The 25,742-nt window shown below is 41.6% G+C and overlaps 1 protein-coding gene across 1 annotated transcript; it reads right to left on the bottom strand.

The window, feature by feature from the left end:
- Nucleotides 1–1,817: 1,817 nt before the first annotated feature.
- On the bottom strand, nucleotides 1,818–23,025 carry CLDN11 (claudin 11). The gene is made up of 3 exons (XM_072618484.1): nucleotides 22,532–23,025; nucleotides 17,092–17,256; nucleotides 1,818–3,185 (listed from the first exon to the last, which is right to left on the bottom strand). Exons 1-3 carry the CDS (start codon nucleotides 22,755–22,757, stop codon nucleotides 2,953–2,955), a joined length of 624 nt encoding a protein of 207 aa, XP_072474585.1. The 5' UTR covers nucleotides 22,758–23,025; the 3' UTR covers nucleotides 1,818–2,952.
- Nucleotides 23,026–25,742: the final 2,717 nt, after the last annotated feature.

The raw sequence follows: 25,742 nt of genomic DNA on the forward strand, positions 1-25,742 counted from the left end.
CTCTGATGACTCTAGACTCCTTGCTGTCATTCTTCAAACATGAACTCCCATTGCTTGACTCCAGGCATTTTCAATGACTATCTCCCATACTAGGAATTGTCCCCTTCCTCCTCTCCACCTCCTGGCTCCACTGCTTCCTTCAAGTATCAGCTAAAAATTCTTCCTTCTATATGAAGCCTTTCCCTATTTCCTTTAATGACAATACCTTCCTCCCTGAGATTATCCCAATATAGCCTGTACATATCTTGTTTGTACATAGCTGTTTGCATGTTAGCTCTCCCCTTTCAGATGAGTTCCTTGGAAACAAGGACGACTCTTGCCTTTCTTTGTATCCCCAGCACTTGGTACAGTAACTGGCACATAGTGGGTCCTTAATAAATGCTTAATGATTTAACTTGAATCTATTCAATAACCTACCTACTTCTAGCATAAAATTTCATAGATTTTATATTTCTTTTTTCAGTGATGGGAGAGTGATTGGGGAGAGAAATTATTGATAATTGAAAAAAATTATAAAATAATAAAATGAACTACCTTTTTGTTGACTAAACAGAATTTAATGCAGGGGGTTGGGAGGGGGGATGGTTAGGAGAAAATTAAGCCCAGATATTTCCATAAATAATTGTACGGTTATATATCTAACAATTCCTAATTGTAACTGTACCATTGCTAAATATATATACTGGCCAACAGGAAAACTATCTACTCTGCACAAATGATTTAGTAAATTTTTTACTGCAGGGAAATTAAGCATCATTGATGAGATCCCAGAGCCACTGGAGTATTCAACTGGGGTCATCATTTTCCTGATGGGTGCAACTTTCAAACTGGCCCCATGGTAAATCAAATGTTTATGCATTCCCTGATGACTGGAACAGACGTTCCCAAACAGGAAATGTTTGGCAGCTGTTGGATCACCAAAGTGTTTCTGAAATTCACATTTGATTTGAAGGGGAAAAGAAAGCAAACAAAGCAGAGGTAGCCTATGTTTTTTCAGAGCAGACCCATATCTCTAAAGACATCATAGAAAAAAATAAAAAACAAAGCCTAAATATTTCCACTACCCAACATTTACTGCTGCCCATAGGATTATGGCTAGAAATCAGTCCCCTATTTAGAAGCAACAATTCCTTTAAATTTCCGAAGTCTGACTTTAGTTTGCATTTAAACCCTGGACTATTCCTTTAACCATTCTTTAAACAAGAGGAATTTTTGATAAGTAATTCTGTTCATAGCCCAATCTCCACAGTACACATTCAAGCATGGCACCTTGGTGGGCAGATATCACTGAACCCAGGAAACCAGACTAACGTTCAAGTCTTGATTCTTGGTAAGCAATCAGGAGACAGTGGGCTCCCCTTTGATGGAGGTTTTCAATGAAAGGTTAAATGACCACTTGTGGGTACATTGAGGGGAGGAATGAGGGAGAGTGTTTAAATATCTGTTGGATTTAGTGAACTACAAAAACCCTTCCAATTCACCTTCTGTTGATATGGTAGGCGAGGGGAAAAAAAGGATTTTTTCACCCACTTCCACTTAGATTGGGAGTCAGAGGACCTAAGTTTAAATCCCAGACTCTTAAACTGTGTGACCTTGGACAAGTTGCTTAGCCCCTCTGATCTCAGTTTCCTTACATACAAAATTAGGGAGTTGAACTGTATGGTCTGAGATCTTTTCCAGCCCTAGCATTATGATCATAGAGAACCAAGCACCAAGTCCTGAAAGACAAAGGGACATCTTTTTGACCACAAATTAATATGGAAGAAATTTGAAGTTAAATAAGTTATATCTCTGCAATACAGAAGACTGAAGGCCGGTTTCGCAGACAGTCTGTTATTTATTTTTACAGTACTTTACTTAAGGTACAAAACGCATCAGTACTTGGAGAAAAGGGTGTCTGTCTCTCTCTCTCTAGCTGGCACACAATGGACCAGCATGGGAGGAGACCTACAGACACCCCAGTACAGCACGTATTCAATAATGCCACATCAAGCTGGTTGTCAGAATGGACAAGAGGGCAGGAAAGGGGAAAAGTGGTGGTGCTGTTTTTATAATGGTTAAATGGAAACACGAAATGATGAGTTTAAGAACTACTCTGTACCCATAAGAAAAAAAAATCAGAAGCTGCTCTATGGAACATCATTCCAAGCTAGGCATGGTTAACAACTATATGGTTAGAGCCTAACTGGTTCATTTCCTTCATACTAATGAATCAAGAATTTCAGGAAAATCATGATTGCAAAAAGGAGCAGGGAAAAATAAACAGCTAAGCACAGATAAATGTGAACCCCCAAATTTAAATAAAAGGAAAAGTAATTCTCCCTAACCCTTCTCCCCCTCTGAATTTACAAAAAACAATTTCCCAGGGACAGAAAGTTCCGATATTTCCTCTTCCTCCCTTCCCCCAGTCTATCTGCCCCATCTTTCTCTTTCTATTTGTTGCAACAAAGTGACCTTACAGCTTAAAGGGAGGGATGGACCAGAGATGCGTCTCTAGGAGGTTCCCATTGTCATTTGAAACTGCTTGAAAGTGTCTTTTTTTTCCTCCCAACTCAGAAATGTTGGATAAGACAGAAAAAGAAAAAACAAAAACAAAATAAGCGATATACAAAAGCGAAATAAGATACTCAAAGTAAAAAAAAAAAGAAAGAAAGATAAACAGAGGTGTGGCCCAAGGTTCTTTAATATGAATTTTGGGGAGTGCTTGGACTGGGCAGAACCATGGGCGACATGGAGGGGGGCGGTTACAACTGAGGGGACAGATTTCTCTTAAGGTAGCAAGTGGGCAAATCAGGCTACGAAAACATTGGACAGGAGGCTTTTCTAGACCTTCGGCATCAAAGCTTGGCAGGGGAGTTCTTGCACAACCCACTGTCACAAGCAAACCCTAGGCACGTCGGTCCATCAGCTGGCGCACCTCAGTGGCCAGCCCGGGGAAGTCCAGATGCTCCCTTATACGTGGGCGCTCTTGGCGTGAGTGGGGGAGCTGGAGCCTGAAGAGTAGTAGAAGCGGTTCTCGCCAAATGTCTGAGCATCTCCAGAGCAGCACAAGATGACGCAACCACCAAAGAGGCAGAGGGTGGCCCCGATCCAGCCGGTGTAGAGGGAGTAGCCAAAGCTGACGATCAAGGTCTCACGGTGGGCGCACACAGGGAACCAGATGGTGGCCACCAAGGCACACAGGGCTGGAGAAACACAAAGAAAGCAGTGACCATGGCGCATTTGTCAGAGACGGGCTCACCAGCACCACCTACAAGTCATGGGAGAGAAAAAAAGGATAGAGAAAGAAAGAAGAGAAAGGAAGGAAGGAGAGAGGGAAAGAAAGGAGGAGAAAGAGAAAGAAAAAGAAAAAGAAGGGAAGGAGTGAAGGAAAGAAAAAGAATAGGGCAGCCCAAAGCCCACTCACTGTATTCATATGGAGTAAATCATATTATATAAAAACTGATCGGATTTTTTGTTGTTATTATTGTTATGTAACTTTGTCGTAAAGAATATTGCTTAAAATAAATAAGCTACTACCAGCTGGGACTTTGAAATCCTTCTGTTACTATCCTAAATACACCCCAAGAATGTGAATAATCACTGAATATAATTCTAGAATGTTAAAGCAGTCATCCACTCCAGGCCCCTCATTTCACAGATAAAGAAACTGAGGTCCAGAGAAGCTGCCTGTTCAAGTTCATATAATTAGAAAGTAGAGGAACTAAGGCTAGGGCCGTTAGGTGGTCTAGTGGATAGAGCACTGGGCTTGAAATCAGGAAAACTCATCTTCATGAGTTCAAATCCAGCCTCAGATACTTACTAGGCATATGATTCTGGGCAAGTCACTTAACCCTGTTTGCCTCAGTTTCCTCCTCAGCTGGAGAAGGAAATGGCAAGCCACTCTAGTATCTTTGCCAAGAAAACCCCAAATGGGGGTCAGTTAGAGTTGGACATGACTGAACAAGAAGAGGCAGGGGTAGAACGTAGGTCCTCAAGCTCTGACACCAGTATGCTGTCTACTCTCTGCCTCATCATCCTTTGAAGCAAAGGGAGCTGATTGAAAATGTTATTTTGTAGCAAAACCAGGAGAACATTGTACACAGTTACAGCCATATTGTGCAATGGCTAACTTTGATAGACTTGACCCTTGTCTGCAGTGCAAGGTTCTGCTATTCACATCCAGAGAAAGAACTAAGGAGTCTGAATGCAGATTGAAGCATACTATTCGCTCTCTCTTTTTGGTTTTGTTTCTTCTTTCTTGTGGTCCATTCCATTGGTTCTAATTCTTCTTTGTAACATGACTAATGTGAAAATGTTTAATGTAAATGTGTATATAGAGAGCCTAGATCCGATTGCATGCCATCTTGGGGAGGGGGGGAAGGGGGAAGAGAGAAAGAGGAAGAAAATTTGGAACTTAGAAGCTTTGTGGAACTGAATGTTGTAAACTAAAGATAAATAAATTTTAAAAAAAGAAAAGTAAATATTGTTTTGCTGTAATGAGATTTAACCTGGAAGACACAGGAATTTTGCAATGTGTAGCCCATGCTTAACTCTTGTTTAGATTACATAGAAGAAAAGGATTATAAATAGCCTCCAAAGACATCCCTGCTGCTAGGCAGAATTGTCAGCAAACTATCTCATGCGACTGAATACCTAGCCTTATTTCTTCCCCTTTCTAGGTATTCTGGGTAAGAGCTTGCAATGCCCCAAATTCCTTCTTAACCTCCAGAATCAGAGAATCTTCTGACACAGAATTCTTAAGCATGGGAATCATTGCTCCTGTATTTTGAGATCCACTTCCTTACAAATTCTACCCCAATGGGAAGTTGATAGCAATATTGTCAAGATGGCATGAGGTAAAGGCCTTCTGTCTCAAATGAGAAAATTCGAAATTCAATGGAAGAAATATTGGTTAAGCACCTACTATGTGCTAGGCACTCGGGATCCAAAGACAAAAAGTAATCTCTGTCCTCAAGGAGTTTCCATTCTACTAGGAGATACGACATACACAAATAAACACAAAGTAATTTCTATAGGAAGAGTGCCCCAACAACTGGTTGGAACTAGGAAGGTGGGTCAAGAAAGGCCTTGGGTTGGAAGCAGTATGTCAGCTGTGTTTTAAAGGACACCAAGAATTCTAACGGGGCAAGATAGAGAGTGTCAGACTATATGAAAATAGTAAAGTAACATATAAAAGTAAGGTGGGAATATCTCCACAGTGCTATTAATGCACCTCTATCACCTGTCTTTAGCAGATATGACGGCATCTTTGGATTTGATATATTTTCTCTTATACTACAAGCTCCTTAAGAGTGGGGACAGTTTGCCTTTCTTTGTTTCTCTGGCACATAGTAGATGCTTAACCAATGTTTGTTGGTTGATTTCGGCAGAGCCTTTCTGAGTTACTGTGGTTGCACACTTCCAGCCTCTGTCTGCACAGGACAAATAGTAATGTTTTTCTTTATCACTGGTGCTTAAGTTAAATTGGATCATTATTTCTATATCTCTCCTAAATTTGAGGAAAGATTCAGCATTTTCTCATCTAGGTAGAACCTTTCAACCCATTTTACTACATGTGGATAATAAGTAAAACATTGGCTTTTGTATAACATGTACTAAGTTTCCACAGTATATTAAATGTTTGACACAGAGATAGCAAGACATGCCTATGATAATGAGGAGCTAAACTAAGATTCCATGAGACTGTTAGAACAAAGTGGATTGGTTCGCGTGAGGATCCCCCAGCTTTTCTGTGCAACCCAAATTTACTATAAGATGCTTAGTCAATAGAATATACGTTCCTTGAGGGCAAGGATAGTTTCCATTTATGTTTTTCTATTTCCATCATCTGCTCTTATACCTCATTATGGCATGGAGGTGACCCTGAATTCTGGAAGACTGGGCCCCGGATTTGAGGAAACTGAGGCCCAGAGAGATTAAATGTTGTGCCCAAGAACACACAGTTTGGAAGCATCAGAGGCAGAATTTGAACATTGGTCCTCTGACTCCAGAGCTACTGCTCTTGCCTATACCAAAATGACATGGTTGGAATCAGTGAGGATTTGTTATTTTTGGAAGCCATCTTCCAAAGAGGGTAGGTTGGAAAAAACATCATAAGATCATAGACTTAGAGTTGAGGAGTAATCTCGTCCAACTCTCTTATTTTGTGAGGAAACTGAGGTCCATAGAGGTGAAAGGTCAAAAAGACTTGTAGTATAAACTTCATTTATAGACATTAGACCCTTTGTCTGAGGGTCAGCCCAGATAAGATCCAAGAGGCTGGCCAGAGCAACTCTCAGAGATCATCTACTCAGTTAAATTGAGACCTGCCCTCTTAGAGGTACTCCCTACACCAACCAAATTACGAAACCTTAAATGATCCCAAGCACAGTTTCTTGCACATAGTAGGTGATTAATAAACATTGGTTAGCTTGAACCATTTACATCATTTGGGACTGTGTAGAAATGTGCAGAAATTAGCTTTAGGGCTAGAAGTGTCCTCAGAAGCCCTCATCCAATGTCTTCATTTCATGGATAAGGAAACTGAGGCCCATAGCACTTAGGTGACTTGCCCAAAGTCACTTGAGTAGTAAGTGGCAGAACTGAGATGTGCTGACAACCATTCGTTGTCCTGTTTCTCAAGGTAAGAACCACTTCGTTATCTGAAGATGGCCCAGACAAGTTCAGGGCTGGATTTGATTTAATTTCTTAATTTAGAAAACAAACATGAGATTGGGAAAATGCCTAGACAGGCTTTGAAATAATGGGACTTTCCATAATTAAAGATATACATGAATGAATATTTGTATGCACATAGTTCCAGATATATAGGGTTGGCCACTTAGTCAGGAGCCCTGGCTTCAAGTCTTGTCTTTTGGCCTGCGTAAGTCTCTATGTACTCCCAGTAACTCTCAAGACTATAGATTTAAAGGGAAATGCCAATCTCCAATTGTGGAGATACTTTCCACAGTAAGAATGTTCTACCTATCCTTATGCAAGCCCAGACTCCTCCCCTCCAAAAAATTAATAATATTTCTATGTATACATGCATAGCTCTTATTCTTACAACTCCACCCCACTAGGAGATGGAGCTACGTAGAATGGAAAGAACATAGCTGAGGGGTCTGAGACCTTGGGTCACAGAATTATAGGACTGGAGCTAGACTAGATTGCAAAGGCCCTCTCACTTTACAGATCAGGAAACTGAGGTCCAGTAAGGTAAATGACTTGTCTGTGGTCACTTGGGTCTTCAAAGTCAGAGAGGGGATTTGAACCTAGGTCTCATGATCACAGAGCTCTCCCTATTGTACCTCAATGACTCCATTTGGTATGACCTTTCATCTCTATGGGCTTCAGTTTCCTCACAAAATAAGAGGGTTGGACAAGATTACTCCTCATCTCTAAGTCTCTTTCCCAACCTACCCTCTTTGGAAGATGGCTTCTAAAAATAACAAATCCTCACTCTGATTCCAACCATTTGGGTATAGGCAAGAGTAGTAGCCCTGGAGTCAAAGGACCTAGGTTCAATTTCTGCCTTTGATGCTTCCAAACTGTGTGGTCTTGGGCAAGACATCCAATCTCTCTGGGCCTCAGTTTCCTTAACTGTAAGATGGATGAGTGGATCAGATGACCTCTCAGGCAGCCAACAGTTCTAAATCAATGACCTGATGAACCCATCTGATGGTTCTCAGACATCCTATTCTCCCAATTTCCTAATTCACATATTTTTAATGTAAGATAGCATTCAAATTCCAGAAATGTCTTGATTTCCTACCAGATATACTAGCCTTGGACAGGATTCCTGTAGCTCTCACAAAACCACCACATCAAAACCAATGGAAAATGACAGACTGACTTCCATACCACAAGAAGAGAAATGAGAGGGTCACTTGAGATGCTGACCTTCAACTACCCTTAGGATGAAGAATGTTTGGGGAAGAGATTGTAAACAAAGGAAAATTTCCTCAGTTACAGAAATTTCTTTGGAGGAGGGAGGGAATACATTTTGACCAGTAAAACCAAACACAAGCCAAGTCACTATTGACCAAAAGCCATTAGTAACATCAGTTCTCATTTCTAGCATTCTTTCCTTCAACAACCTGGTGAGCAAGTCATACAAGTTTAACTATCACTATTTTACAGCCAAGGAAACTGAGGTTTAGAGAGGTTAAGTAATTTATCCATGAGTATTCAGTCAAATAAGTGTCAGAACTGAGGTTTAAACACATAGCTCCCCAGCCTCCAAATCCAAGATTCTTTCCACCATGCTTCCTCTGTTACTAACAAAATTGCCTGCAAGGGATGGATGGTTAAAAGATGGTTAAAACCAAGAAACTGTGCTTGGGATCCTTTAAGACTTTGTAATTTAGTTGGTGTAGGAAGACCCTCTAGCAGTGCAGGTCTCAGTCCCTCTGTAACTGACTAGATGATCTCTGAGAGTTGCTCTGGCCAACCCTTTGGATCTTATCTGGGCCAGTCCTCAGACAAAGGGTCTAAAAAGATAGGAGAAAGACACCCAAGCACATTGGGTAGATCATCTACTGAAAATTTATAGATGATGTAAACATAAATACCATGGAATGAAAAGGTATAGACCTGCACCAATGGATATACATCATGGAGATCTCAGGTCCATTGAATTACAGGGTTTTCAGACATCCTTAAGGACAAAGGGAAAAGTTTTCATAGCTTTTCCAAGAAATTTCTCTAGAGAGACAAATAGAAACCTATCTGATATTTTGAAAGGTTCTCTCTGAAATTAAGAAAAGCTTAAACTAGGAAGATTTTTTTCTAATATAACTAATCCAAGCTATCTGCTAGGTATGAAGATTAGAAGAAAGAAAAGGGAGGTGGGGCAGTCTTTTTCAACCATTTATTTCTGGTTTTCATTGAAAAATACATAATTTGGGATGATAAATCCCTGGAAATGATTGAGGTGAACTTAAAGGATACACTGAAAGCACAATGACTCAATTCTTTCCTTCCTTTTTCACAGAATGTAATAGCTGAGAGGAAGAGAGAGAAAAGAGAAGGAGAGGAGGAAGGAGGAGGGAGGGAAGAAAGAAAGAAAAAAGGAGATGGGGAGGGAGAGAAGAGAGAAACAGGGAAAGGGAGGGAGAGAAGAGAGATGGCTATTCACCTCAAGAAATGGGAAAGAGGGCATGAATTCTATTTCATAAGCCCACAGAAAGCATTCCTGTAGACATAGAATGCTAGTTTAGCCTTGGCCTGACAGATTGGAGAAAGTGGCTGATTGCTGCCCTCAGCAAGAGGAAATTTTTTTTTGCCTTAAGTTACTTTCAAATAATATTCAAATCACATTCTTAAAAAGAAACAGATTTCCATATGAACAAGCAAAATCTCTCTCCAAATAAAATCTTGAGGACAGAAGGTACCTATCTTACTTAAGGTTCCTTCAGAAAATTCAGTAGATGACACATCATGGACAAAGTGATAGAATTAACTAGACTTAAGGATGTTGATGATTCTACTTTGAAATAATGACTTTTCTATCATTCCTGAGAGAGAAAAAGAGTGGAGCAGGAGGAAAGCCTTCCTGGTCCCCTGAAATGTTTGTCTTGCTTTCTGCCTTTGTCACTGTCAGTATTCCAGACTCAAAGTCAAGGAGTTTGATGAAATACTGCTTTTAGAACAAGGAACACCATTGTCATCCAAATGGCTTCTGCATGACTCTGGGGTCTTGTACCAACAGTTCTGCAAACTGCTTCCCAATTCAATTTGTTTATACTAAAATCCCAGTTCTGACCCTTCCTAGCAGTGTGACCTTGAGCAAAGCATGCAACCCTCTCTGGGCCTCAATTTCCTCTGATGTAAAATGCAGAGCACTTGGAGTAAAACAGATCCTGACATCCTTCCTAGATCTAGATGTGGGATTCTATGATCCTGCCTCTTATAAGTGATGTGGTTATAACTGCAATCTATATATCAGCTCAGTTTTCAAAAACAAGACCATTTCTCCAAAGAAAAGATAGCCATAATATTTCTACAGGGCTGCGACTGCATGTCTATCTCATTTCATTTTTTTAATCATTTGAGACTGGGATGGCCTTTGGTTTCCCCTTTTCCAATTTATCTTTCTCTAAAAACAAGACTTTAAAAGAAATCCATCTGGCAGGATACACCAGATTAGGCCCTGTTTGTGCAATTGCTTTTATGATGATTTTCTATTTACAACAGACATCAAACCAATGGAATAACTGAGCACACTATTTTCCTGGCCAACTTTCAGTGTTTTTTCCCTTTATTTCTAGCCCACACAGGTTACCAGCTTTTTTCTTTTAACCCTTTCAAATGCTAGTCTAAGTCATATGTCAGGCAGGTACACACACACACACACAAACACACTCACATTACAGAGTCTGGTAGAGCTGGAAGGAACCTTAGAAATCCCCTCATTTATAGCCAACATCACTCTAATACTGACATAGAGAAAGAAGGCACATCTTATCTCTCACATGCATTTACTCCAGTGTTGTTGGACAACAATATGTGAAGGTAGAGGTTGAAAATGTACGAGAAGCCTTTATCGAAGATTCTGTTTCTAATGTGATAAAGCCAGAAACATTAGACTACATGTCCTAGGACTGCATGAATGCCACTCCTCCCAAATTACTTTGCATTTAATGATTTTATATGTATTTGTATTTATTCTCTTGATGTAAATTGTTTCTCTTTATTCTCTTGATATAAATTATGTTAATTTCATCCCTATTTACATATGGCCTTGCTGTCTCCTCCAGGAGAATTAAAACACCTTGAGAAAAAGGATTATTTCATTCATTGTACTTATATCCCCAGTGCCTGGCACAGAGTAGGCATTTAATAAATGCTTGTGTGTGTGTATGCACATCAACTTTTATATATATATATATGCACATTGACTTGTCTTCTATTTGAAACTATACAACATAGCGCTATAATGCTAGCCTCTCCCCAGACAGCTTCCACAAAGGTAAATCACTAAATGAAACTCTTAAGGATGATTGAAAAACAAAGAAAGGTCTTCACAGATTAAGGCAAGGAAGCTTCAGTCTGAAACTACCAGAGAGAAAAGTAATGCCACGTAGAAAAACTTTTTTTTTAACCTGTCTAACTCTAGAGGAAAAAGGAAAGAAAAAGGTCTCAATCAACTTCCCCTTTGGAAAATTCATGCTACAGCCTACAGTTTTCATAAAGCAACAAGCAAAGATCCAACCTTTCTACCCCATAGCCAGGATCCATCTACTTCCACAAAGGAAACTAAGAAATTATCAATGATGTCCAGTCATCAGGAACAGTATTCTAAAATGGAAGAGCACGTTTGGCCATCTCCACAGAAAAGTACAAGGACTTGAGTCTGCGGACTAATATTTACGTCTTCTTTATCTTATTTACCCACAAGCAACGTGGAGTAGGAGAATGCTGGGCTTACAGTCAAGAAGACCTGGGTTTAGATACTTAGCAGCTGCATGACCCTGGACAAGTCACTTTAATAATAAAGAAACATTTATGAAGCACCTAGTATGTGCCAGGCAAGGGAGAAACCAAAAAATAAATAAATGACTTCAATGACTTCTAAAGTCCTTTCTATCATTAAAGGGATGACCTTATAGTTTATAGGTGTCTCTCAGTGTCTAGCACAAGGAAGAGCATGGAAAAGATGCTTTAAAGGAGTTTGCTGAAAGTTAATGTTGGAATACTTTGACCCTACCTAGATCTAACTGTTCCCAAAGAAAAGGGAAATAAAGTGAGTCAACCCCATGGCTTTCTGGGTTCAGTCCTGACTCTTCTACTTACTACCTATGTAACTGTGAGCAAGTCAATCCTTTACTTCATAGAATGAGGGGATTGAACTTGGTGGCTTCCAAGGTCCCTTACAGATCAAAGTCTCTTGTCCCCTCCCCTCTACTGGGGATGGGATTGGCCCATTCCCTTGGCTTCAGTGGGGAAACCTGTTGACCATTTGGTTACTTGGTAGTCCTTCATTCTCACAGATCAATGACATCACAAGGATGACGTCTTCACTTGTGCATGAAATGGATTTAAGTGAGACAGAGCTGCACAAAGTCATCAGCCTCACTGTCTCCTTCAGTCATCAAAATCCAATGGCAAGACAACAGTCTGTGGCTTTGACTACTTATGTAGTTTAGAAAGTGGGCAGAAACTGAGCTCCTTGTCCTTTTCTCCCTAGCAAATGGTGAATGATACCAATTTTTTAAATTTAAAAAAATTATCTTTTCTGTTTACAGCCAAACAATTCATGTTCCAGTAACCAAGTTCCTGCTGGTTCAAATAAATTCAATGCAAGAAATGTGTATTAGGCTCCCACTGTGCTAGGCATTGGGGAAACAAAGAGGAAATAGATCCTGACCTCATGGAGCTTATATTCTCCTGACAAAATACAATACAAATACAAGTTACCATGTGCAAAGTAATGCAAAATAATTTTAAGCATAGTAGGTCAACAAGTGGGTGAGAGGAGGAAAGGTCTTGTGTAGGAAGTGATACCCAGTTATACTTTGAAGGAAGCTCTTGGAAGATGAATCTCTCCACGCTTGGCTAGGTGGATCTTCAGACAATTGACATAATTTTTGTCTCCAAGTCTTTGCTTGAAGATTGTCCCCCTTGGTAGGGGCTGTCATAGCTATGCTGCCATAGCCTTCGAGAACCCTGGGTCACCTCCATGCTGCAGTGAGGCACCACAAGAAGACTTTAGTAAAGGAACCATTATTATAAATGTCGACGATAATCATCTCATTCGTATATGAGACAGATAGGTAGCACAGGGGATATGAATACTGAACATGGAGTCAGAAAGACCTTAGTTCAAATCCTAGACAGGCACTTACTAGCTGTGTGACACTGGGCAAGTCACTTAAATTCTCAGCATTTGTTTGCTCATCTGTGAAATGGGGATAATAATAACAGCACCAACCGATGTCAGATTTTTTTTGTGTGTTTATCAGGTTATTTTGCTGATTTTTTTTCTCTTTTTCCTTTTGAAAAATTCTTTGTTATAAGGAATGGAATAGAGAGAGAGAGAGAGAGAGAGAGAGAGAGTAGAAAGGAAGGGACACGTGGTAAAAGTCTAAGTGATATAAAAGAACAGATATACATAAAGAATCCATTCTAAAAATAATACTAATAGCACAAAACCCCAAGGGTTGTGGTGAGTATCAAATGAGATAATATTTGTATAGTTCTTAACACCACGCACTTAGCAACACATAGTAGGCACTAAATAAAGGCTTATTCCCTTTTAGGCAACTCTCTAAGAATATACATTGCTGGGAAGGAAGCAACCTAAATTGGTGGAGGGAGTTTCCTCCCTCAGGAGTTTGCTAAAACAATGAAATCACAAGACCTGTCCCTATTATTACATGATGGAGTTTAGATAGAAAGGGTTTGGGATGAGTCACTATCCCGCTATTACTCTGTGATGTTTAATGGTCTGTAGATTATTGCACATGTGAACCAAATGACTGTCTTTTGTAATTAAATAGAAGTATTGGGATAGGTAGGTTCCCTGAAAGTACATATATTAATTATTATTTCTCTTATTATTTAATTTTTATTAGGGCATAAAAAAAGACATCTATAGTATATACAGAGAAAGAAATGTCAAAAAAAATTGTGGATTGCTCATCTGTAGCAGGACTAGTGAAGATATTGTTCAAAGTTCTCCATTTCCCCACTTTTAACTGTTGGCAGAAGCTGCCACCTTGGCCTCCACCCTCACTGAAGATCCCTGGGACCCAGCATGAACTCAGCACTGGCTTCTCCACCAAGGGGGGCCCAACACAAGTCAGAGATACAAAGAACTCCCTTCTCCTCCTCTCTCTCCTCCCCCTCATTAAGCCAACTAGAGAAAACAAGGCACTTCAGGGCTTTGTGCTGAGAAGACCCAAAAGAAAATCTGCAGGTGCCACACTTGAGACAATGAGCCTCACATTGCCGGTGCCGTCCCATCCAAGTCACAACAATGTCCTACACAGTGGCTCGAGTGACCAAGGGGGAGGTGGGCAAGACTGGCAGCTCAAGAGAAGATTAGTCTGCTCCTAAATCTCTTCAGATGGAATGTTTCTCTGTCAAACCCCAAGAGAAAAATCAGGCCCAGGATTGGTGGGAGAGGTACAGCCTCAAGGGTCCCCAACTAGTCCCATCAAATCCAGGGCCACAGTTTCACCCCAGGCCCTGGGCAAAGAAGAGCAGCCTTCACCCAACCCCACCTTACTCCTGGCTAGGGCTACAAATAAAGACCAGTATGAGGAAGAAAAAAAAACGAGAAAAAGAAATTCTTTACTGCAGCCAGTCAGTTATTCGGAAACAATTGGTTTATCTCAACAGCTGGTACTTGTGCATCTGATTTGTTTGTTTGATTCTGAGTATTGGGAAGAACACTGGATTTGACATCAGAGGACCTGAGTTCAAGTAGACCTTATTAGACATGAGATCTTAGGCAAGTCTTGGGATCATAGCTCTGTGAGGTTCTCCAGGAAATGACCTCAGCAGTTATCTAGTTCAAATCCTTCATTTTACATTTCCCTCATCTGTCAAATGGGAATACTAAGCCCTTCACTACCCACCTACTTGAGCTGGGCTATTATAAAAACTACATCATGCTTAGAATATAGCAAGCATTTCATAAGCGCTCGCCGACTTTGTGACATAATGTCTTGGTAAATCTTAAAGCACTGGAGAAATGTCAGATACCATTATATTAGAGCTAGAAGAGGCTGCTGGCAGCAGTGAATGAAGTACAGGAAGACCAGAGTTCAAATGTGGCCACAAATGCTTACTACCTGTGCGACCCTGGGCAAGTCACTTAACCTCTGTCTGCCTCAGTTTCCTCATCTGTAAAATAGAGATTTGAAAGAGCATCTAATTCACAGGTTATTAGAGAATCAAATGATATAACATTGGTAAAGTGTTTATCACAGTGCCTAGCACATAGTAGGTACAATATAAATAGGAGCTTTTATGGAAGGGACATTAGACATCATCGACTCCTACCCTCTCCCATTTTACAGATGAGAAAATTAAGGCTCAAAAAAAAAAAAGCAGTCAATTTGATTTATTTAATTTGAACCTTTTCTAAGCATTGAGGTCATTCTGGTTTTATACAGTGACAGAGTTATGACTTCAACCCAGATTTCCTGATTTCCAATCTAGGGCTCTCTCCAACTGTACCAAATCATTTTGTGAGCATATGTAGACATAACTTTTAGTTCCTGGTCATAAACAGTTTTTCTTCTGTTTCTCCTCTTTCGTATAGATGTTTCATATAGATTCAGAGACCAGGACCTTTTAAGAATGCTGGCTGGGAGATTGGTCCAGACTCATGATTTGATTACAATAGAGAACTCCAGGTGAGGAGAGTCCCTTTGCCAATAGGAAATGGATCTACAATCCTAAAGGGAGGGCTGACTGGCTGGGCAAAAGTAGTGAAGTCCAGGGTCACAAAGTATGTTTTAGGAATAAGACTGGAATTCACAGCTTTCCGACTCCAGACTGCTTGCATTTCATCCATAACCCATGTTGCTTTACAAGAAATAACTTCATCCAGGTTAATTAGAAGCATCTAAACCCCTAGGGTTACTTGTGTGAGGCTGCTTTCTCCGCAGCCAAAGGGGTGGTCCCTTCCAGCTGCATTGCCTACATCTGTTAGCCTTCCTGAGTTTTCATGAGTGGTTTAGGAGCATGTGGAGGAAATATCAAAATCATACCAATAAATACTGTGGTGGGGGAGGGGAGGAAGCAAGTGGTGAAAAATGATTCAACTGACATTATTACCAATACGATTTCCCCATTATCGCTCAAGTTGACCGAACATCTGGGAGAACAAAGCAGATTCAAAGACTTGCCTATCAACCATCCCCTACAGATATACCCAAGAGTTTAGAGGGGGTGGTCATGTGACCATTGTTTTGTGTATTACATGAAGATAAAAAGTCTTTGTGCCTGAAGACCAAATGCAGATCAACTGCCGCTGGTCCCTAAAGCTCATCCTCATAATACTCGGAATTGCTAGATTTTTTTTTTACTGTTTTAAAAATAGAGCTTACAGAGTACTTTAAGGTTTACAAAGCAATTTACAAATATAGTATATGTTGTATAACATATACTATATATAAATTATATCATTTGATCCTCACAACGATCCTGTGAGATAGGTGCTATTATTTTATAGATGGGGAAACTGAGACTGTAAGAGAAACCTCCCCACAAAGATTCATGTTGATGCCAATCAACACAACTGGTGTTTCCATGTTAAAGGATATAGAATTCTCATTCTACATAGCCATAATTACCAAAACTCACACAAATAATATTAATAATAATATCAGATATATACAGCCTTTTGAGACATGCAAAGCTCTTTACACACATTATCTCATTTGAGTATCACACTGATCCTACAAGGAAGGTACTATCATCCTTATTTTGTTGTTTGTTCAGGCATTTTTTAAGTTGTTCCCCATTCTCCATGACCCCATTTGCAGTTTCCTTGGCAGAGATTCTGGAGTGGTTTGCCATTTCCTTCTCCAACTCATTTTACAGGTGAGGAAATTGTAGATCTTTGCTTTACTCTTTCTTCTTCTTCTTTCCTCCACCTCCTGCTTGTTTGTATCACACAGCAGTGGTGCCACATGGCAGCCACAGATATTTCTTAATTCTGCAGATAGCATTGATAACTTGCTGTCTAAGCCACCAAGGGCACATAGCAATCCGCTCTCTTCCTAAAGTTCTCCAGGGATGGAAGTAACTTGATAGTTCTGCAAATTCTCCATCACCCTGACAGAGTGCTGACAACTCAAGAGGGATGGAAAGCCATTATGAAATGAGCAAAGGATTAGCAATATGGGACCTCAGGGACTATCTTGTCCAGCCCTCTCATTTTGAGGATGAGAAAAATGAAACCCAGGGTCATTAAAGTGACTTGTCCAAAACTCCACCAGTAGTTAAGCATCAAAGATCCTATTTGAACCCACAGCTTCTTATTCTAGAACCAGTGAATTTTTTTCTATACTACTTAAAGACCACTTAAGTATAGGAAGCTGATGAAGTAGAGCTGTGATGGATGAAAGCTAGTGGAAAACCTGTCCTTACCTAACAGAATCACCATGATCCCAGCCAGCTGAGAGCGCCGGTACTTGGCAGCGCCTGGCTCATGGCCCATCCGGATACAAGGCAGGACAGTCAATAGCAGGAAGATGGCGGGTAGGCCCAGGACTGATGCAGCAATCATGAGGGCTCGGCATGCCTGTACATAACCTGTCAGGAAAAAAGTCAATGAGAAAGGGGTTTAGACCAAGAGCTATTGCTATTTGAGTGAGCAAGGGGTTCACCAGAGTTCGTGGCCCCTAACTTCTACTTGCTCCAAATGGATTAGACCATCTCTTACATTAAATAAGAGATATATCTTAGAGCTTAGAATTCAATTTTGAAATGGCTCACTACATGTTGCAAAGCTGGGGATCACTGCTTCTAGTTTAGTTCAAGATGAGAGATGAGGGAGATACCAATCCATGGATATCTCCTTTCTGGGCTCAGATTTTCAACTACCAGAAAGATTCCCCTAATTAACCCTTACCCATTCTAATTATTCTTTTGCTCTCTATCATTTAGGATCATAGATGTAAAGCTGGAAGGGACCTCCAAATTTATCTATCTCAACCCCTTGATTTTGCAGATGAGGAAACGAAAGCACAGAAAGATTAAGTGATTTGCACACATTTCAAGAGGTAAAGATGGGAATTGAATCCAGGTCCTCTGATTCTAGAGCTAGACAAAATATATTCATTTTGTGATCCAGCATTTTGCATTTTGCTATGTAACTACTATATGACTTCAAGTATGTATATTTCATCACCCCCAAGTAGTGCAAGAGTCAAGACAGCATCTTCTATTGGAGCTTTCCACTGGCTTTTGTGTAATGCTCCACATAGCGACTCAATTAATCAACAAGTACCTACTAATTGTAAGTACCTACTATGTGCCAGGAGCCATGTTGGAGACATAAAGACAAAAATGAAACAGCTCCTGCCCTCAAAAGTCTTATCTTCTACTGGGGACATTCTATAGACACATACTCGGCAAGAACTCCTCAGTAGATTTTTTTGAATGCATGAGGAAAAGGGAAGGGACAAGAATAATTGATCTATTCAGCCAATGTATCCTTAAGGGCCAGATTAGACTAAAACACATACCTTGCCCCTGGTCTTAGAGTTTGGAAATCAGTAGAAAGCAATCACCGGGATTAAGAGGAGAATGTAGATAGCGCTTTTTTGCCACATGACACAACCATCCATTAAAACCCTTTGTCAATGTCTCATGATAGTGTAGAAGTGACCATGGGCTCTCAGAGGCTGTACCAGGAAAGGACTTTGAGTACAGCCAGCATCTGCTGCCCTCCGTGCCCAGCCTAGCTGATTTTAGAAGGCTCATCACCAGAAGAGTGGCTCCCCCCATGTAATTTTTTCAGTCATAGCAACTCAAGAATGCTAAGGTATAGACAGAATTATGCAAGTGAGTAATATGGCTATAGCCTCTTTTCAGGAGTGATGATAAAGATTTCTGAGGAGAGATTTCTAACTCTCCAATAAGAACCAAGAGGCATCCTTCCTCAGGATCTATTATTAGAACAAGGAATTTCATGGAGGGCTTTTTTCCTGCTTGCTTTATGAGATCAAAAGTCCTGTGACCTTAGGCATAAAGTCCTGGACCTATCAAAACTGCAACCTGACCTTAAACTTGGAGAGCTAGGAGAGAATGGAGGAAAGAGAACTTACCAGAGAGGCCCATTGGAAGCTGAGCTCAAACCCTAACTCTGCAGCTTACTTCTCTGTGCCTCAGTTTCCTCATCTGGAAATTGAAGGGGCTGGACTGGCTGACCTCACAAAGCCCTTCCCAAGTCTTCTGGAAAGTCAACTACAAGGACCAAACCTGACTCTGCCTCCCTTTCTAATTCATGTAAGCAGGTGTGCACTAGAGCTGGTTCATACTGGAGAGAGAAGAGGGGAGGGGAAAGAAAGAAAAAGAGAGCTGACTGTGAAGTTTTCAGTGTGACCATTTATACAAATGGCCAGCAAATGCTGATAAATCGGGGCTTGATGTTTCTTTTTGTTGATTTCTAGACTTTAAAAAGTGATAGAGATTTTAATAACATAGATAAAACATTAAAGTGTGCTTTGTGTACATGTTTTCCAGAGGACACCCCTACACAGGGGAATACAAACGCCTGAGAGAAGTCTCCTGCTGTCAAGTCTTCCTTCTGAAATTCTGTCATGGAATCATCACGTTCAGAGAGGGCTTACAGGTCCCTGAGTCTAACCCCCTCATTTTACAGATGAGGAAACTAGTCCCAGGAAGAGTAAGCAACTTGTCCAAAGACAACCTGGGAGCAGAGCAGAGATTCTAATCATAGGTGCACAGATTTAGAGCTGGAAGAGACCACAGAGGTTATTAACAGAGGTTAATTAGGCCAACCTCATCATTCTACAGATGAGAAAACTGAGGCCTGGAAAATGTAACTAGCTTGTTCAAAGTCTAACAGGTAGTCTTCAGAAAGAGGCTTTGATCCCCAGGTCCTCTGTCTCCAGTCAAGGCTCTTTTGACTAAACTATCACCTCCCATCCTCCATTATATTATCTTAGTATGAGCATTTTAGAGTTAGAAAGAATGGTGTTTGAACTGAACAATCAGGGCAGGCCAGGGTGGGCGGAAGACAGCTCCTACCTGCTCCTGAGTGCTAAATTTTCAGTGTGAGCATTTCCATCTCAGAAATTGGCAAACACTACAAATGAGGTCTTGATTAGCTGTTTTATTGATTATCTAGACTTAAGAAAGTGATAGAGGAAATGTGAATAATGCAAATTAAACCTAAAAGTATGCCACGTGCATATTGGGGGGTGGTAAACATTTATTCCCTGGGTACAGGGAATAAAAAACTGATGGAGGTGATTAAGATGGAGGGGGGCCTTAGAAACTGGTGTTAGGAAGGAGAGCTCCTGTTCTCTGTAAACTGACTGTCCATCAGCCAATAAGCATGTATTAAGTGCTTACTGTGGATCTGGCATGTGCTAAGCCCTGGGTATACAAAGACAAAAATATAGTCCCTGCCCTCAAGAGGCTCACATGGAGACCATATGCAAATAACCAGAGGGAGCCAAGATATATGTAAATTGTAAATGGAAGATAATTTTAGAGGAAAAGAATTAGCAAGGAGGGACCAAGGAAGTCCTGCTGAAAGGGAAGCCAGGAGGAAGAGAAGAAAGGGTAGAGGATTCCAAACCTGGGGGCCAACCAGTGAAAATGCAATCAGAAGACTGGGTTTCTAGTTTGAGGAGCAATGACACCCATTGTGGATGTGCAATGGAGAAAGGCAAGAAGGGGACAGGACCCTGGAGGTAATAGGGAGCCACCAACATTTTTTGAGTAACTGGGTAACATGTACATCTTTTTTAATAATTAATTGACTTATTTTTAGTTTTCAACATTCGCTTCCATAAGATTTAGAGTTTTTAATTTTCTCCCCCAACTTCTCCTTCCCCTCCCCAAGAGGGTGGGCAATCTGATATAGGCTCTACTTATACATTTATATTAAACATACTACTACATTAGTCATGATGTAAAAATTGAGAACGGGAAGAACCATGAGAAAGAAGAAACGAAACTACAAAAGAAAAGGAGAGCAAATAGTCGGCTTCCATCCGCATTCAGACTCCAAGTTCTTGCTCTGGATGTGGATATGATTTTTCATCACAAGTCCTTTGAAGTTGTCTTAGATCAGACCTGTACATTGGCGGGGGGGGAGGGGGGGGGGGCGGGAATCACCTTGGCAGCTGAGAAGAAGGGTTGGTTGTCAGAAATATAAAGTGCCCTGAGCATCTTGGCTCTGCTCCCATCCACCACAGGGCTCATGGCAGCTAAAAACTCATCTTCAAGAGAGAGAGAAAAGGAACCCTGATAAATTAAACAAGAATGAAAGTCTGAGAGGCTTAGAGACTTCCCTAACACCTTCGACAGACACTGGTACTCAGATGCTACCACATCCCAGTCCCAGAGGAGTAAGGAAACTGAAAAGGGATGATGCTAAGCACAGGACAAGAAGGATTATCTGACTGAAATGAATTCCTACTGTGGAGTTGAAGGGGAAAGCTGGAGGAATGAAACAGATAGACCAAGCAGAGTGCTGAGGGCCAGAGGAGTTGTCACCAATTTTAGGTAAGGGGAATGTTTGCATCACTCCAAATAACCTCAGTCAGTCCCTAACTCTGCATTGGACAGAGGAATAGGATAAATTCTGCTTGGCCTCAGAGGGCAGAACCAGGAGTAACAAGGGAAGTGGCAAAGAGGTTGATTTAGGCTTGATGTCAGGAAAAAACTATCCCAATAATTCAAGCTGTTCCAAAATGTCTTAGATGGTGTAGGATTCCCTCCCCCAACCAACCACTGGAGAACTTCAAACAAATACTGGATGACCCCTCTTTGGCTATGTTGTAGAGAGGACTCTTGTTCAAGTAGGAGTCAGATGAGATGGTCCTGAAATCTTTTCCAACTGTGAGAGTCTAATTCTGAGTCTCAGAGGAAACACTGGCATCATGAAGCCCCTGAGGTTTCTAGATCAAGTATGGTGTGCAGATGGGGCGGAGGGTGGTAATGAAAGGAGTGGAGATTAAGGCAGGGCTATAACAAAGTATTTTTTAATGAGCCCCATCAACAACTATGAGGTAAAGAAAACAACATTAACTAGAGGAAGGACTTTCCATTGGCACTTGCCTCCCTAAATATGGGAACTAGTAAGTGATAGAAGCCTGGCATTTAGAGCCAGAATAGAGACCTTACAGATTCTTAAATTCAACCCTGTCCTTTCACAAGTGAGGGATGAGTTTTGCCTCTTTCCCTCCAATGACTAGCAGATCAGCACCCAGGAGGCCCAGAAGGTTGGTGAAAGTTAAATCTATTTCCTTCCAGTCCCAATCTCATGCCCTTTCCACTGGATGTTAAGGTAGGAAGAGGACTGGTTATCCATTCAGAGGACCTGGTTCAGATCCCCCATCTGATGCTTGCTATCTGTGCCACCTTGGGCTAGTTACTCCATCTCCCTCAGCCTCAGTTTCCCTTAACTACAAAATGAGATATATTAACTGGATGGTGTCTGAAGTCTCTTCATGCATAGCCCTATGATTTCAAAGGATAGTACATTTAGCACTAGAAGGGATTATCTAGTCCAACGCTCTCATTTTACAGAGGAGGAAACTGAGGCCCAAAGAAAGGAAGCGAATTGTCCCAAGTCACACAGGTATTACTCATTAGGAGGAGCAGGGATTTGAACCCAGGTCTCACTCAACTCCTGTGCTCTTTCCGTCGTATTATATCCATCCTTCGGAGACCTCCTTGAAGACTCCTATCACCCTATGCTAGAGATGAGGAGTAAACCCAGGGATGGCTGATGGGAGATATCAGAAGCCCAGAATGGGTTCCCCAAAAAAGTGCCTACGAGAGTGGACAGAGAAGGGACTGGCGGGGAGAAGGAGGCAGCCCCTACCTGGCAGGATGAGGATGTCCACCAGCGGTTTGCAGTGGTAGAGTCCCGTGGCCATGACGCAGTCTGCCCAGAGCCCCTTGGAGCCAAGCTCGTCCATCTTCCGGCAAGTGGTGATGGTGTAGCCGCAGGTCACTACCCAGTCATTGGTGGACGTGGCGACCAAAATGCCGATCCAGCCCACGAAGCTTGTCACAAATCCAACCACTAGAAGGCAAGTGGCGACCATGGCCGCGGCCCCCAGGCCCCCACCCTCAGCCCTCAAGCAAGCCGGCTGTCTCTGGGGTCTCGGCTGCTGCGCCCAGCCCCGACGGCGAGGACCGCGACTTCGGGGCTGCGAGAGGGCAGATTGGCCCGGCCAGGAGAGGAATAGGGGACGAGAGCGGCAGTGGGAGTAATAGACCGACGGGGCAGTGGCACAGGGTGCGCAGCTCTAAGTGGTGCCAGCCTCTCCGATACCCAGCTCAGACGGGCTGAGGAGCGCGCCCCCGCCCCCCGGGCTTTAAACCGAGCCCCGCCTTCTCCCGGCCAATCGGGAGCGGCCAAGACACTGAAAAACCAATCAGGAAGGAGGGTCAAGCTGGGGGCGCGGCTTGGAATCCGACTGGAGAAAGGAGTGGTAAACCTGGGGAGATAGGGGGCCCTGGGGAGTGTTGGAACTCAAAAAGTGTGTGTCTGTGTCTGTCTGTGTCTATATGTGTCTGTCTGTGTGTGTATGTCTGTGTGTCTGTGTCTGTGTGTGTGTAAGAGAGAGGGAGACAGAGACAGAGACAGACAGAGACAGAGAGAGACAAAGAGACAGAGGAGACTGTGTGTCTCTGATCTCTATCAACCTCTATGACTCTGTGTGTCTGTTGCCTCGTTTCTCAGTCTGTCCATTTGTGTGTCTCTCTGTAAAAACAAATACCAGTAACAAAGCTGATTCATTCTCATTCTCTCTCTCTGTGTCTCTCCATTTCTGTCTCTCTGTGTCTATCTGTCTCTGTGTCTGTCTCTCTCTGTGTCTCTGTCTCTCTCTCTCTGTCTCTCTCTGTCTCTCTCTGTCTCTCTCTCTCTGTGTCTCTCTGTCTCTCTGTCTCTCTCTCTCTCTCTCTCTCTCTCTCTCTCTCTCTCTCTCTCTCTCTCTCTCTCTCTCTCTGTCTTACTGTCTCTCTCTCCTCCCCCAACCCCCAGAGGACAGGGTCAGTACTGGTCTTCCATATCTTTGTAACCTTTCCACTGCCTAACTGCCTTGCACAATATGTAAATTCAATACATGTTGTTTTTTTTTAAATGAAGAAAAAAGCGAATTCCAGAAGAGAAACCTAAGCGGTGTGGTCTGTGTGCCTGTTCTTGAAGGTCTTTTTTCTGTCTAATTTGTAAGCCCATCAGGATAGCTTCGCAGGAAGAAGAAAAAGGCAATAAAGCAGGTAAATGCCATTAATTACCATTAGCAGCACAAATTGACATATTTCTCCAGTACCTCGAGCTGTTCAACTGAGCCAAAAGAACAGAACTGACTTGACCTTGGTCAGTCAGGGAGGAAGTAAAAGAGCCAGGCCTGAGAATCTGCATCTCCTGATTCTCAAACAAGTATCATTTTTTCTCCGAACCACGCATTAAGGTAAATTGGCTGTTATTATCCCATTTTTACAGATTAGGAAACTGAGACCCCAGAGAGGGAAAGGTCATACAGGAAATAGAAAACCGGAGCTTGGAACTCTGGTTGTAGGATCATAGAGTTAGAGCTGGGCTGGGCATCAGCAGTCCTAGCTAATCCACTGAAGGAAAATGAAACAGAACAGCAGTGGTTTGGCCAAGATCACACAGAAAGGAAGAGAGAAAGCCAGGATTCAGATCTGGATATTCTGACTCCCAGGCCAGTGCTCATTTCTACTACAGTAGAAAGTTGCAGATTGATTATTTTAAAGCCTTTCTTTCTTTCCAGTGATGGCATTCCCCTCCGGACTTCCTTCATCCACTCCCACAATTGACACCCTTTTCATCACTTAGTGAAATCTACCTTGTGTTGTTTCTGTGTTGGAAAGTCTCAGCTCCCTTTTGTCCAGTTGGATAAGATGATGATTTATGGTATATTCCTAGCTTACGACTTCATTTTTGACCAAGCCTGAATATTGCTACCAAGAGAGAAACATTGGAAAGAACTATGATGAAAAGTAATAAACACTTTTTCTAAAGAACTAACCTTTTAAAATTTGATGCTATATGATGCCATTTCCCCTAGATTGCGAATAAGGTAGAAGGAGGGCAAGTACAGTTTTCTACACACAAAGGACATGAAAACAATTATAAAACTTCCTCACAACCTTGAAGAAATCAGGGTGAAAGGAGGAAGGGTGTCTCTGAAGATATCTCTTCCTGTCTTCTAGAGAAGATGCAACTTTGAACAATTTTCTTCCGAGATTTTGATTTTCTTCTACCAGCTGTCTTGGCATCTTTTCTACAAAGGCAGTGTGTAGTGGATTTAAGGGCCTGGGTTTTAGCCACAGCTCAGCTGTTTACCACCCATGGGACCCTGATTGAATCAAATAACTATCTGGGCCTCAGTTTCCTCATATGTAACATGAAGAGGTTGTACCAGATGATCTCCTATATTTTATCTAGCTCTTAGCTTATGATCCTATCTGAATCCTACCTAGATGACTTATGGAACAGAAGTCCTCAGATGGGCATCAGTAAAGAAAATTTAAATGCAAGATTCTCTTTTACAGCTTAAGTATATGTAAAAATAAGTTTTAGTCTAGGATATTTGGCAGGGAGGTTGATGGATTTAGTCAGTCAACAGTGATTGAATATCTGCAGGTACTTAGCAAAATTAGTTAAAAACTTAGCTTCCACTCAATTCCAGCATGGTATCACGGAAAATGAAGTGATTTAGTCAGAAGCTCTGGGTTCAAACCTCAACTGCTGCTTCCTGCTTAAGTAGCCTCAAGCAAAACTCTTCCCTTCCCTAGGACTCAGTTTCCTTGTCTCTAGAATGAGGGAGTTAGACTAAATCATTTCTAAGATAGCTTCCAATTCAAAAGTTATGATTCTATGACTCGAGTTTGAATCTTTGTTCCACCATATACTTGTCCTTTCACCTCTCAGTGCCTCACTTTCCCTATTTGTAAAATGAAAGGATTGGACCTGGTGGCCTCTAAGATCAACTACAATTCTACATCTATAGCTCCTGTGACTCTGTGAGCTAAATTTAGTACCCTCCCCTGCCACT

Source organism: Notamacropus eugenii, chromosome 6 (genome assembly GCF_028372415.1).
Source record: "Notamacropus eugenii isolate mMacEug1 chromosome 6, mMacEug1.pri_v2, whole genome shotgun sequence".
NCBI classification, from domain to species: Eukaryota; Metazoa; Chordata; class Mammalia; order Diprotodontia; family Macropodidae; genus Notamacropus; species Notamacropus eugenii.

Excerpts from the sequence above, each read along its gene's own strand:
- CLDN11 (XM_072618484.1), bottom strand. The coding sequence starts at position 22,757 with ATGGTCGCCACTTGCCTTCTAGTGGTTGGATTTGTGACAAGCTTCGTG. Across the intron at positions 17,257-22,531 it reads GGACATCCTCATCCTGCCAG|GTTATGTACAGGCATGCCGA; the intron begins GTAGGGGCTGCC and ends TTTTCCTGACAG. Across the intron at positions 3,186-17,091 it reads GATCATGGTGATTCTGTTAG|CCCTGTGTGCCTTGGTGGCC; the intron begins GTAAGGACAGGT and ends GTGTTTCTCCAG.